At 43.8% G+C, this 13933-nt stretch overlaps 1 protein-coding gene across 1 annotated transcript in view; it reads left to right on the forward strand.

The window, feature by feature from the left end:
• LOC108413484 (ephrin type-A receptor 7-like) overlaps window positions 1–13933 on the forward strand; it is a 235180-nt gene that overhangs the window by 211807 nt on the left and 9440 nt on the right. The window contains exons 9-11 of the mRNA XM_017686013.2: window positions 5563–5618; window positions 9717–9842; window positions 11013–11198. Of these exons, the coding sequence (XP_017541502.1) occupies window positions 5563–5618; window positions 9717–9842; window positions 11013–11198 (368 nt within the window). The remainder of the gene's footprint in view (window positions 1–5562; window positions 5619–9716; window positions 9843–11012; window positions 11199–13933) is intronic.

Raw genomic sequence — 13933 nt, forward strand, 5'->3', positions numbered from 1 at the left:
CGCCTGTCTGTGTGTAGCTGTTAACCCTGATTTAAGTGTTAGTGCTGCTGCTTGTAGTTACTGTCAGCAGATGAACTGTGAATACGACGCTCCGCTCCTCCCGACCGCAGACGAACCTGCGCAGGACATTTTCTTGCCTTTTCAGTCCATTTCTTGCGTTTTTCTCCTCATGAACAGCATTTCGTACTCGATAAAAGCTCCTGAATGATCTCTATACAGCGAATAATCATAAATGATAAAAGAAGACGAAATGACTTTCTTGGCAGATATGAAGTGCACCATGAGTTCTCTGGGGCAGACCAAAATAAAAGCCCCTCTTAGTGCAGTGTGACAGAATTAAAGCCCTGTGCAAACCAGCTTCATCTGTATAAACCGGTTCCAGACTGCGTGTGTAGAAGGTCACGTTTTTGGGTGATTTTGAGATTTTAAAAAGTTTCTTTGGGGTTTCTCGGTTAAATCCATTTAAGCAACTGTAAAAACTACAGGCATTTAGCGAGCTTGTGACAGCTTCCTGTGTAGAAAAACACCTGCTCTCCATAGTAATTCACGCCACAGCAGCGCACGTCATGCGCAAACACACTATTGAAGAAAAAAGATCATATCTGTGCTCTGTAGCAACCGATATCGTACGTTCCAGTGTCAGAATCCGTATCGGGGAAGAGAAAGTTGGATCAGTGCGACGTTAGCTGAACCTTCTATACGCCCCCACACACACACACACACACACACACACACACACACACACACACACAGTCTCGTCATGAGATGAGGAATCTCCACGCAGCCGTACTCAGAGCAGCTCCGCATTAATCAGAGTGATGAGAATGGATTAGATGGAGTCGGTGTGAAATGGTTTTCATTCATTCTGCCTCCACACAATCCACAGCGGAGACTCCAGCGCCGTCACTCACTCGCAGACACATACGGAACATACGTGCGTACATACACACTTACCACACAGCGGCATATTTATAAATGCGGATTTATCGACCCTTCGCTAAAATCGGCTGCAGGTGATAAATGATGCATGCGGGAGGAGCTTATTAGAGCCTTGGGCGTACATCAGGTGTGAAATTGTATTGAGCAAACAGAGAAAATCGCTGATACCTCAATTACAGTAAATTTAGAGGCAGCCTCTCCTGTGTGTCCAATTTCACCATAAACTTGGGCTTCACGAAGACAGAGAGCCTTCTTTCTGATACATGCGCACACGGTCAGAAGAAAACAGCGACGCTTTACACCTTTCAGGTTATTAAAGTCGGGTCGTTTTGTGAGGAGTGAAAAAATGTGCTAATAGATGTTTTTCAAGCTTATTAACCCCGTCGAAACAAAACCGCTGTAACTTTACAGAGGGAGGAAAAATTTTAACTTTCAAGTTAAAGAGATGCAAAAATACTTTATTATGTTCTGTATTATGTTCTGTATTATGTTCTGTATTATGTTATGTATCTGTTTCTATTTTAATCATTCTGGACCTTTTCTGTTTCTCCATTTGCCATTAATTTTTGAAAGTTTAAACAGCAGCTAACACTTCAAAATTCTGTGAAACCAAAATTTATTATAAATTAATAAATTAATAGAAGCACAATATATGTATTATATATAAAATGTGTGTGTGGGTGTGTCTGTGTGTGTCTCTGTGTGTGTGTCTGTCTGTGTGTGTGTGTGTCTGTCTGTGTGTGTGTGTGTCTCTGTGTCTGTCTGTGTGTGTGTGTCTGTGTGTGTGTGTCTGTCTGTGTGTGTCTGTCTCTGTGTGTGTGTCTCTGTGTGCGTCTCTGTGTGTGTGTGTGTCTCTGTGTGTGTCTCTGTGTGCGTCTCTGTGTGTATTTATAGACCATTCTGCTGAATTGGTCTTCATCAAAACTGCGTAAGTGGGTTTTAAGACGAACTTTCTAAAACAGAATCGTGAACTCACAGAACCGTATCCGTGCTTGAAGTGGTTCTTCAGACTGGTAGTGTGTATGTATAGTTCTGTATTGGGTCATTTTGAAAAGGGTTCCGTTTAGCACTAAAAGTGTGACATGTTGATATTGTAGCATCAGCGCAGCCCTTTTAGAGTCTTATACAACACGAAACATGAAAATGGTTCTTTGAGTGTTTATGGTTCTGTGAAGGACCTTTGTCTTTACTAAAGAACCTTTGAAGAGCCATTATTAAACATGGGTGTATATACACATCACTACTGTGGGAGAACCCTCGTATCTGCGAGTCTCATGTTTTCAGTGGTCAGCGCGGCCGTGTTGGACAGCTGACCTCCACTCTTCCTGTCTGAAGCCTGGAGGAGCCTGAAGGAATCCGTGTGAGACGCTCGTGACCCCTGGTGACCCCTTGGCTCTGCGGTTTAGCACTACCCGCCTGTTCAAGCGACGCTCGATGATCTGTCAGCATCGAGATCAGCAGATAATTGTGTGAATATGATGAGTATCTGGCAGATGTTTTGATGCCAGACTGATGTTTGATGATAGTTGGTTTGAGCTTGACGAGCTGAATGTTTAGGTAACGCTGCGTTACTGACAGGTGATTAGGAACCAGGGCTGGGATGGAGAACAGGTTTTGGGAATATATTTTCAGAATATAGAAATAAAGTATCTGTACTCAGTCCTTTAGTGAAGGCAGTATTCAGAATACTTTGTGTTTTTAGGTGGAATATTTTTACAATACTTACCCACTAAATTTAAAAAACACACCATCTTTCAAAATAAACACCATAAACAGAATGCATTTAAAACAGTGAAGACTTGGTCTAAAGAAAAACTTGATTAACGGCTTCTTTACCAAGCCTGAGTAGACTAATAAATCACTGATGACCAGTTAAATAAAAATAATAGTGCTGTTGAACTAAAGTAATAAATATATTCAGTTGAAGTTTATTTTGTAACGCCATGTACTGCTTTATGAATGGAAACTGCTTCTTCTGCTCTAATTAGAGCGAATAAATAACCGTTATTCACTAAATTATCAACAGTTTAATCGTCCATCAACTCTTTTGTCCCAAATGTGGTTTAAATACCTGAAAGTTTTAAGCGACACGTGTGGCCTTTGGCTTCATTCCCAACATTTATTTCTTCATTTGTGCAGTTTTAACAATGAAAAATGTCAGAATCCAGAGTTTCTTAAACATGTTATATTAAGTTATTACTTTATTACACGTTTTGCATTAAAAGTGTTTTTGAAAAATGTTTTGAGTGCTGCATAAGAGTAAAAAATGCTTCCCTTCAAGGACCTGATTGAGAACCTCTGTGCTACTTGACACTTTAACTACTCACTTTTCCTTTTCATCCTTCCTTGTTCTTTTCTATCTGCTGCCTTTTCCGAGTCTCTGCCAGTGCAGAGCGAGTTGTTGGAAAAAAGATGAAAGAAAGCTGAGATTTACGGTCGGCCTCTTTCTGTCTCAGAGAAGGTGTTCAATCTTTTTAATGTCGCCCCCGTCCAGGACAGAATATGCATTCTCTTTTATTCTCCCTCGTATAGGGGACATTTCCTCGCCTTTAAACCTCGCTCTTCTGTGCCGTAATAGAGACGCTGTATTAGAAGCCATCAAATCCTCTGAAGCAGTTTTTTCATAGTCCATTTCTTTGAGCTCCTGATGTGCAGAGAGGCTGGAAGCTGAAATTGCACCACCGTCTCCTGTAAAACGCTCTTTGAGCCTGAACTGTTACCTTTAGAACCTTTTTACTCCGTGAGATTAAGTACTTCGCTGCAAGGGAAATTAATAGAACACAGTTACATCTTCATTGTGCTCAGTATACTCGGGGCTCGATGTGCTGAGCCTTTTGTCGGATGCACGACACTGACATGCAGGCAGTTTATGGGTTTATTTGCTCAGACAAAACATTTGAGGGAAAATTGCTCAAAACATGGGACGAACTATCAGGAGCTGCCGCGTTCTGCTTGATTTACTGGTGTGTTCAGTTTTGTGTGTTTTCCCGCCTAAATTAGGGCCTTTAACAGGGGCACGTACAGTATAACGCTGCTGTCAGAAGAAAACCTCATATCTCCAGAAGGAAAACTTTACAGGAGATGGAAAAACATACTTTACTTTTAATGTAGGTCAATGGAACCAGACTTTTTGGGCTGTTTCTTTTGGTCCATTCATCATCAAATTTACATACGATGAACAGGCACTTTCAAAATATATCAGTCACTGAAAAATGAAAAACGGAGATGCAAGGTTTTTCTTCTGACTGCTGCAACATGAAAAACACTATTATATGCAAAGTTATCCTAATATTATGATTCTGGTCTTAATTACAAAACCATATTGTACATTTTAAGTGAATTTTTCTAAGAACATGCAACACAGTGTGACATCAGCGATGCGGCAGCGATGCGGCGGCCACCCAATACAGCGTTACATTCTACAGATTATTTTAATGCATAAACAGTCAAATCAACTACTTTTCTGACTTGATTGTAAAATATGTCATTAGTATTTTGTTTGATAACAAATTAAAGAACTACTATTTTATATATATATATACAGAAATGCTGTGGCACTGCTGTGCTGCATCTGGGACATCTGCCTCACCGCTCACTCAGTCTGAACACTAACCTGTCAGCATGAGTGTGAAAAACAGGTCTTTCATGTTGCTCACGCCAGATTGTGTAGTATCCCATATGCAGTAGTAATAAACACAATATGGCCAAATGTATGTGGTAATTTTCAGTTTCAGCCACACCCACTGCTAACAGATACAGTCTCTATAGGCAGACACTGGCAGTAGAGGGTTGTACTGAAGAGCTCAGTGACTTTAACCATGGCTCCGTTATAGGAGGCCTCCTCTGCCACATGTCCGTTTGTGAAATTTCTGCTCTGCTAGATCTGCCCTGGACAACTGTAAGTGCTAATATTGTAAAACGGAAGCGTCTATGAGCAACAGCAGCTTAGTCACGAAACGGTAGCCACTCAAACTCACGCAGAGCTGCTGAATTCTGAAGTGTGTAGTGCATAAAAATCATCCATCACTCGGTACAGAGTTTCAAACCATGTACAGACGAAACATCGGTACAAGAACTGAGCTTCATGAAATGGGTTTCCATGGCTAAACAGCTGTACACAAGCCTAAGATCGCAATGCCAGGCGTCAACTTGGAGGGGTGTAAAGCGGCGCCACTGGACTCTGGAGCAGTAGAACCGTGTTCTCTGGAGTGATGACTCAGCTTCTCTGTCTGTCAGTCTGATGATGAATCTGGTTTGATGGATGCCGGAGAACGTTATCTACTGCAATGCAGAGCCAACAGTAGAGTTTAGTGGAGGAGGGATGATGGGCTGGGGCTGTTTTTTGGGGTTCCAGTGAATTTTAAAAATTGTATATTTCAGTAATAATCCTACTTTTGGTGACTAAAGAAGATTTTGGTGTCATCATAAGAAACGCAGTGCACGTTCCACGATAACAAGATCAATAGAAGTGGTCCAAAATTACATTCAGGGATTTTGGGTTGGTTTGTTTACATTACATTTACATTAACGGGAGTCATTTTTTATCATTTTGAAGCATGAAGTGGGATTCGAGGTTTAGGTTTAAGCTGATTTGTGAGTCTTTATTTTGCTTTGTGCTTGCAGGCAGTGCGGCTACAGCAAAGCCAACCAGGAGGGGGACGAGGAGCTCTACTTCCAGTGTGAGTGTTTTCCTGCACAGCACGCGGTTAGGAATGTGGGATTGCTTGACGCATGACGCACGAATGAAGTCTGAGAATAAAAATAAGACTGAGCAGACAGACATAAGGATGGGTCTGTGCTCATGTATGGATTTATATGAGCATGAAGATGCTTCCCAGACACTGTAGCCACTGACGGGTAGAGAGTGAGAGAGCGAGCGAGAGAGGTAGAAAAAGACTGAGGATTCAATGAATGACAGATTAGCGTAGTGCTATACAGGCTGTTTAGGTGTGTCTGCTTTAGAAACGCTGTTTGACTGTGTTAGCTGGTGTTATTTGTAGCCATTCTGAGGGGGAGAGGTGGAGGTGGGGTTGGATGTGTTATCACTATAATAATGTGGTGAATGGTTTTTCCGAGAAGACGTGCATGGATCATAAAAAAGATCAGTTATAGTCTGTAAACACTTACCAGTGTGTACTAACCAGGGTTTGTCTTTAGTTTGGGCTCAAACGGGCTGACACTTGGTGATGGACATCCAGGCTATATGTGGAAGAGATCATACAGTTTCTGCTCCTGAATAAAGAAATGCGGCGCTCAGTTTTTCCAGAATGTAGATTAGCCACGGTCTTCATTTGTCCATTTTGACTGGCCTGCACAACCTGGTCCTGACCTCAACCCTATAGAACACCTTTGGGATGAATTAGAGCGGAGACTGTGAGCCAGGCCTTCTCGTCCAACATCAGCGTCTGACCTCACAAATGTGCTTCTGGAAGAACGGTCAGAAATTCCCATAAACACTCCTAACCCTTGTGGAAAGCCTTCCCAGAAGAGCTGAAGCTGTTATAGCTGCAAAGGGTGGGCCGCCATCATATTAAACCCTATGGATTAAGAATGGGCTGTCACTCAAGTTCATATGCGTGTGAAGCCAGACGAGCGAATACTTTAGGATGGATGAACCAGAAGTCATTTTGGGACGTTTCTTTTGGTCCATTCATCATGAAATTTACGGAAGATGTAAAAAACCGGCATTTTCAAAATATGTCAAACTGAAAAACAACAAATGGAGATAAAAACGGAGGTTTTTGTATCGTAGCTAAGAATCGTTCTTCTGTAGAGTCTCTGTTCTAGTGTGGTTCTGCTCTCTTCCTCACAGTAACTGAGATCTTCCTCGTCTCCTCTTCTGTAGAGTCTCTGTTCTAGTGCGGTTCTGCGCTCTTCCTCACAGTAACTGAGATCTTCCTCGTCTCCTCTTCTGTAGAGTCTCTGTTCTAGTGCGGTTCTGCGCTCTTCCTCACAGTAACTGAGATCTTCCTCGTCTCCTCTTCTGTAGAGTCTCTGTTCTAGTGCGGTTCTGCGCTCTTCCTCACAGTAACTGAGATCTTCCTCGTCTCCTCTTCTGTAGAGTCTCTGTTCTAGTGCGGTTCTGCGCTCTTCCTCACAGTAACTGAGATCTTCCTCGTCTCCTCTTCTGTAGAGTCTCTGTTCTAGTGTGGTTCTGCGCTCTTCCTCACAGTAACTGAGATCTTCCTCGTCTCCTCTTCTGTAGAGTCTCTGTTCTAGTGCGGTTCTGCGCTCTTCCTCACAGTAACTGAGATCTTCCTCGTCTCCTCTTCTGTAGAGTCTCTGTTCTAGCGCGGTTCTGCGCTCTTCCTCACGGTAACTGAGATCTTCCTCGTCTCCTCTTCTGTAGAGTCTCTGTTCTAGCGCGGTTCGGCGCTCTTCCTCACGGTAACTGAGATCTTCCTCGTCTCCTCTTCTGTAGAGCCTCTGTTCTAGTGCGGTTCTGCGCTCTTCCTCACAGTAACTGAGATCTTCCTCATCTCCTCTTCTGTAGAGTCTCTGTTCTAGTGCGGTTCTGCGCTCTTCCTCACAGTAACTGAGATCTTCCTCGTCTCCTCTTCTGTAGAGTCTCTGTTCTAGTGCGGTTCTGCGCTCTTCCTCATTGGAAACATTGGAAAGTTGTTCAGAGGAATCCGGGCAGAGTTACGGTTTCTAGACTTTGAAGGACCAACTGGGTGAGCCAGTCTGCTACAGCGCCACCCTGAGGCAGAGCAGTGCTGCAGCTCTAGTTAGTTAAGACCACCAGAGAGAAGCTGATTGCGGGGGAAGCAGAACTTTCACTGAATCTATATCTGAGCATCTATTATTCTCTAACTGACACAATGACGATTATTTTTAGCGACCCTCCAGAATTTTGATTGAGACATTCAGGGGGTCCTCGCATCTTGAGAGGGCCTGTGCCTGGCTGAGCGTCGGCATTGTCTTGAAGCTCCAGCGCTAAAACTAAAGAAACAAACTTCAGACTCCAAGCGTGAGGATTCTGGCTGAACTGCTTAAAGCGCAAATTTATGAAAGTGGGTGTGTTTGTGAGTAAATCACTCGGTGAGTAGCCTGTGGGTCAGTCTGAGCTAATCAGTGCTACATGAGGCAAATACAAACAGGACCAAGGGAGGAAGTGGACTGTGTCCAGCGCCTAATCCAGCACTGATGGGAGAGTAAGCATCACGCAGTGTGGAAGAAGCCTTCGATCCACAGCTGCCGTCGCCAGACACAATCGAGAAATCTTAATGTGCTTCGTCACCGAAGTCTGACTTAAGTGTGCGCACACGTGAGGTCAGGCTCTAAGCTGAGGCAGTGAAGGCAGGGCCTCGACTCGGTTCGGGTCGATCTTAACTTGTAATCACATTTCAGACACGCATCTCGGCTCCACTGCACACTTCCTCCACTGTGAGAACACTCAGGAGTCCAGCCGTATATTTGTGCCACCTCCTGACCTAGAACAGGATGAGTGACCACGGCTCCGCAGGGTCATTAGACAGACAAGACAAGACAGACAAGAATGAGAGAAATGTAGTCGCTGACTTTAAAGGTGCAGTAAGTGATGCTAATCCAATACACTTCTTGTCAAATTCAGCCTGTTCTGTGTGTGCACTGGAAAAAAGCCCTAAACGAGAACAACACGTGTTCCAGGAAATCAGCAACAGGGGGCGCTCACACTCGCACAGTATAGCGAAAGGGGAAGGGCAACAAGAAGCAGCCAAAGAGGAGAAGATCTGAAGAACAAATATTAAGAGAGGTTCTTGGATCAGGAGAGGGCAATTCAGCGGTCATGAGACCTCGGAGTTGATCAGCCTGAAGTCGGCTTGCTGATCGACAGTTTCTCGTTCAGATTTTCCCACTCCACCTTAAATAGTGCAACACCTGAGGTGCTAAATGTAACCGCAGCACCATTTAAGGTGGGACAGGAGTCAGAATCGTTCAACTTTACAGGAGAAGTAAAAAGCTTTCCTTTGCTCTTAGAGGTGTTGTGTGATGTCTCTGTAGAGTGGAATAATTTAATAATTTCCCAATAATTTAATAACATGCAGAAATCTAGTACAAACTTAACTTGGTCAAATTAAAACCTAATAATATAATGACATGCACAATAATGTAATAGAACGTCTTCCCTGATCATGGAATTTTTATTCCTCATTACATTATTGAGAACAGAAGGTCTCCTCCTTCCAGGCTGTACAGCACAACCTCGTTGCTGAAGATCTTTTAACTGCTCTTAAGTATTTATTTATCTATTTTCAAAACAAATTTGAGCAAAAATGTTTAACATATATATTACATTTCCAATTCTGAAATAAGGCATTGCATTGTTGGCTAAAGTATTATCACATCCCATTATAGGACAGGTTATAACAGTATTAAGTTCCTGGCAGATGTTTCTTACATTATTGGGAAATTATTTACTCAATATTATAATAAGTGATCAGTAATGATGGCCCACAGATTTGATATGTTACAAATAAACCCCAGCAGAACAAAAACAGTGAAAAGTGAAAATCTTCATCTCTTTATTCAGAAGCTGAAACTCGAGTTCTTCCACATTTAACTCAGGGTTTGTAGGTCGTATGAGCTGCTTTTGTAGATTTTGATCCTTTTGACATTTGTGAAAGTTCTATTTGCTGCTCCGTCATCTCAGTTGTTGTAATGCCAGCCGAGGCCGGCCGAGTTTTTTTGCCAAAATCAGATGGTGAATAAAATGAAGTTGCATTCTTATTCTCTGAAACATTGTGTGGTGTGGCTTTTATTGTCAACCCAACCCAAAGCCTTGTTGTGCTCTCCAGTCAAGATCCCGACCAGAAGGACCTACATTGACCCCGAAACGTGTGAAGATCTGCTGCAAGCTGTTCACGCCTTCGCAAAGGAGCTCGACAACTCCAGCGTCAAGATCGAGAGGATCGTTCATACCGGTACGACCGCTCTCCGTCAGCTTTCACTTACAGAGCACCGATCTGACGGCCTGTACCTGTTATTGGACCAATGTCAGCAGAAAATGCTGGACTGGACGTCAGAGTAACTTTAAGCTGATCTGATTCTGTAAATTGAACCGTAACGCAACAGCAAAGTAGGTCACACAGTAACAGTAGCCACATTTAACCTGTGTGAAACGGTTGTTTACAGTGGTGGTGATGGGAACCAGGCGTCGCCATGACTACAACACAGATATAGACACTTTATCTACCATCCAGAACCACCAGAGAACCTACACGAGTCTTCTGAGCTTATATGGAATGTTGATGATGGAAAACAGTGGAAAATCTGGAATAATGAGTTTTCTTTGGGGACTATTTTGCCGCACAGCGCCCTGCATGTCTCCCTCCACCATGAATGGAGTTGAAGTTCTCTAAACTCTCATAAAACAGCGTCTCAGTCATCAGGCAGTGAATTCAGAACCAGTTCATGTAGGAACTTTCTGTAGGAGCTTTTAGAGGGACGTCTGGTTCCCATCACCACCACTGTGAGGAGCTTTTAGAGGGACGTCTGGTTCCCATCACCACCACTGTGAGGAGCTTTTAGAGGGGGACGTCTGGTTCCTATCACCACCACTGTGAACGGTTCTGACTCAGTAAGATTATCTAGAACAGAGCATTTCACAGCGAACCGGCCTGAATGAGTCTGTTTACATGTTAACCATTCAATTATGCAATTATTTGAATAAAAGTTTCTTGCATCAATATTGGTATCTGCTGATTCTCAAAGTGGACTGACTGAGTTTCAGTTTAAAAGCCTCGATCAGGACGTTTTGTGAATCTGCACGTTGATCGTGTTGCTGTAGGTATTTCTCATGAGTCCCACGTCTGATTGGCTGCAGAAGCTTCTCTTCCTTTATTTGTGGTTTCCAGCCCAGTTTTACTGTGGAATTTATTTATATTAAGAAGTCAATTTCGATCTGTTTTTTTTTTTCACGCTAGGCCTGTTTTATTGATGCATGTATAGATTGAGAACACAGGCATTGATCTGCTTACATGTAATTTATCCCTAAAAAAACACCCTCTTTGGATTTTAATTTGTAGATGACCTTGCCTTTGTTTGTGCAAAAAAAGCACCTGGTCAGTTAGTCTGTACATCGCCCCCTGTAGGTGAATTTGGGGAGGTGTGCCGTGGCTGCCTGAAACTGCCCAGTAAGCGAGAGCTGCCGGTGGCCATCAAGACGCTGCGGGCCGGCTGCTCGGATAAACAGCGGCGATCCTTCTTGTCTGAGGCTGGAATCCTGGGCCAGTTTGACCACTCCAACATCGTCCGACTGGAGGGAGTCATCACCAGAGGTGAGCATAGAGCAACTCCAGCTACCCCACCCTGCTGTAGCTTTAATAAGTTCTTGATTCTTGATTATTTCAGCAACACGATGTCAAACCACATTCTGCATGTATTACAGCAACATTGCTCTGTACTAAGAATCCAGGTGCTAAACTGACCTGCCTGCAGTCCAGACCGGTCACCACTGAAAACATTTGGCGCATTATGAAATGAAAAATATGATAAATGAGCTCCTGAAACTGATGATCAGCTGAAATCCTGAATCAGACAAGAACAGAAAACATTTCACTGTCAGAGCTGCAGCAGCGTCTCCTCAGTTCCCAAACAGAGTGCTGTTAAAGAGGAGGTGATGGACACAGCAGTAAACAGACCCTGTCCCAACTTTTTTGGAACATGTCATTGGATTTTGGTTTCTACGTGTTCATGCTGGAGCCGGTTTGGAGGCCGTGGAGAATTACAGAGCCGGTTTGGAGGCCGTGGAGAATTACAGAGCCGGTTTGGAGGCCGTGGAGAATTACAGAGCCGGTTTGGAGGCCGTGGAGAATTACAGAGCCGGTTTGGAGGCCGTGGAGAATTACAGAGCCGGTTTGGAGGCCGTGGAGAATTACAGAGCCGGTTTGGAGGCCGTGGAGAATTACAGAGCCGGTTTGGAGGCCGTGGAGAATTACAGAGCCGGTTTGGAGGCCGTGGAGAATTACAGAGCCGGTTTGTTTTTAAGTAAATTATATCAACTTTGATCCATAATCGACGTCCTTGAGAACGAGCCTTCAGTGAAGCTCAGATGAAGAAAGAAGAGGAGCGGAGGGTAAACAGGAGCTTAGAGAAAATAGAATAGAGAATTAGAGAATTTAATCAGACCAAGAGAAAATAAAAGATGGGAGGGATGGACAGATGCGGTGTCTCTGCTGAAATAGATGGAGGACGATGATGGATTGGACGTCTGTCTGCCAGGTAGCGAGAGAAGAAAATTACAGGTTTAACAAACAATGATGTGTTAATCCAGAGAAAAAGAAGAATGAGTTCCGAGTTCTGCAGAACAGACAACATACAATGAGTATGAGGAGGAGGGAGGAGGGAGGATGGATGGAACATACCTGTGATGAGACAGGAAGAGAGAGATTAGGAGGGACAGACGGACGATCCCGCATGATTCAACTAGACAAAGGAGACGGACGTATGGGGCGAACAAAAGAAAGACGTGGAAGTGGACGAATGATTCTGCCTTCAGGAGGAAAGTGGGGGGGCGCAGATGAGTGTGGGTGTTGTCTGCATCAACACATCAGCCGTATCTCTGAGGTTATCTGCTTCACAAAGGAGCCGGAAGAAAAGGACGAAAGAAAAATGAAAAGACGCTACAGTGAACATCAGCCTGCCGAATGCGCTTCAGCGGAAATATTTATCCTGAAACGGAGCGGTAGTCCGAGGAGACAAAGCCAGATGGATCACGTGGGCTCGTCTAATTGAACTCTCGCTCTCTGTTTCTCTCACCCACCCCCCGCCTCGCCTCGCCTCGCCTCTGTCTCTGCTGTGAGTCACGTTCGTGCCAAAGGTTGAAATGAATTGAAAAGTCATATTACACTGATATTAGTCTGGGCCGCCGTGTATTTTCAGATGAGAGACGGATGGATGGAGAGATGCGGTGCTGAAATAGATGTGATCCATCTGACTTTGTCTGCTAACAGAGCCGATCCAGATTCTGAGTGATTCTTGCTGCGTTTTTGAATGCGATGGTATTGATTTTAGATGTGCAGAGGAATAGAAAGAAAAGTGGGTGAGAAGTTTCCCTGAGCACACTGCCTCACTCGAGCCAAAACGCTTCATAAACGCATGTTGACACACTTTTATTTAACGACATACAGTCATATGCAAAACGTCTGAATGTTTCAAATGTTTTTGTTGATTTTATAAGTAACAGTAAGTTGGACACGACCATTATACGGATATGACCATTTTAGTGCACAGTTCCTGTTTATTTGCTGAGTTAGTGAGTTATTGGGGGGAAAACATAGAAACTGCTGCTCAGGGAACTTCCCCCCTCAGTGTGTTCTCTGTAGAACATATTGTCACTTGGCTGCACATTCTGTTTTACCTTTTTTAAATGTGTGTATGAAGTGATTTTGAGTGCATTAAACCCAGGCTGTAAATTTACCCTGAGAAAAGTTTTTAAAAGACAAATGCAAACACCTCAGCTATTGTTACTGTACTGTAACCTTAGTCACACTGTAACGTATTTCACATCAAACCTTTATTTTTGTTTGTGTGTGTGTGTGTGTGTGTGTGTGTGTGTGTGTATATATATTCATATGTAAGTTTGAGATTTTCTTTGAGCTGTACCTGAGCTATCTGCTGCCCAGTGGCCTTTACACAGCTGTTATATCTTTAGATGATGTGCAGATGCTCTCAGATGGTGTGTGGTCGCCTTTAGATGGCCGCAGTTGTCTTTAGACGGTGCGCGGGAGTCTTTGGGTGGCCGCAGTTGTCTTTAGATGGTGCGCAGGAGTCTTTAGATGGCCACGGTGGTCTTTAGACTGTGCGGGAGTCTTTAGATGGCCGCAGTGGTCTTTAGATGGTGCGCGGGAGTCTTTAGATGGCCGCGGTGGTCTTTAGACTGTGCGGGAGTCTTTAGATGGCTGCGGTGGTCTTTAGACGGTGCACGGGAGTCTTTGGATGACTGCAGTAGTCTTTAGACTCTGCGGGAGTCTTTAGATGGCTGCAGTTGTCTTTAGACTGTGCGGGAGTCTTT

Source organism: Pygocentrus nattereri, chromosome 14, assembly GCF_015220715.1.
Source record: "Pygocentrus nattereri isolate fPygNat1 chromosome 14, fPygNat1.pri, whole genome shotgun sequence".
Lineage (NCBI taxonomy): Eukaryota > Metazoa > Chordata > Actinopteri > Characiformes > Serrasalmidae > Pygocentrus > Pygocentrus nattereri.